General features: G+C 60.0%; 1 protein-coding gene across 1 annotated transcript in view; it reads left to right on the top strand.

The window, feature by feature from the left end:
* SLC26A9 (solute carrier family 26 (anion exchanger), member 9) overlaps positions 1-286 on the top strand; it is a gene marked incomplete at its 3' end in the record, with an annotated part of 6,288 nt that extends 6,002 nt beyond the window's left edge. Inside the window, exon 11 of the mRNA XM_010009210.1 lies at positions 194-286. Coding sequence (XP_010007512.1) covers positions 194-286 — 93 coding nt within the window. The remainder of the gene's footprint in view (positions 1-193) is intronic.
* Positions 287-290: the final 4 nt, after the last annotated feature.

Raw genomic sequence — 290 nt, 5'->3', positions numbered from 1 at the left:
TTGGATCACCCTGCTCTAGTGGAAGGTGTCCCTGCCCGGGGCAGGGGTTGGAGCTGGGGGAGCTTTAAGGTCCCTTCAACACAAACCATTCCATGAGTCTATGACTCCCTTCTGGTAACTGAACCAAGGCAGACCCTGCGGGCAGCACCCGCGCAGGCACCTCCTGGCTCACACAATCCCCTCTCCTCCGCAGTCTGTCCTGGGAGCCCTCATCGCGGTGAACCTGAAGAACTCCCTCAAGCAGCTGGCGGATCCCTTCTACCTGTGGCAGAAGAGCAAGCTGGACTGCG

Source organism: Nestor notabilis, unplaced genomic scaffold (assembly GCF_000696875.1).
Source record: "Nestor notabilis isolate BGI_N333 unplaced genomic scaffold, ASM69687v1 scaffold25322, whole genome shotgun sequence".
Taxonomy (NCBI): domain Eukaryota; kingdom Metazoa; phylum Chordata; class Aves; order Psittaciformes; family Psittacidae; genus Nestor; species Nestor notabilis.
The sequence above is the reverse complement of the archived record's forward strand: the minus strand, read 5'-3'. Positions and strand labels throughout refer to the sequence as shown.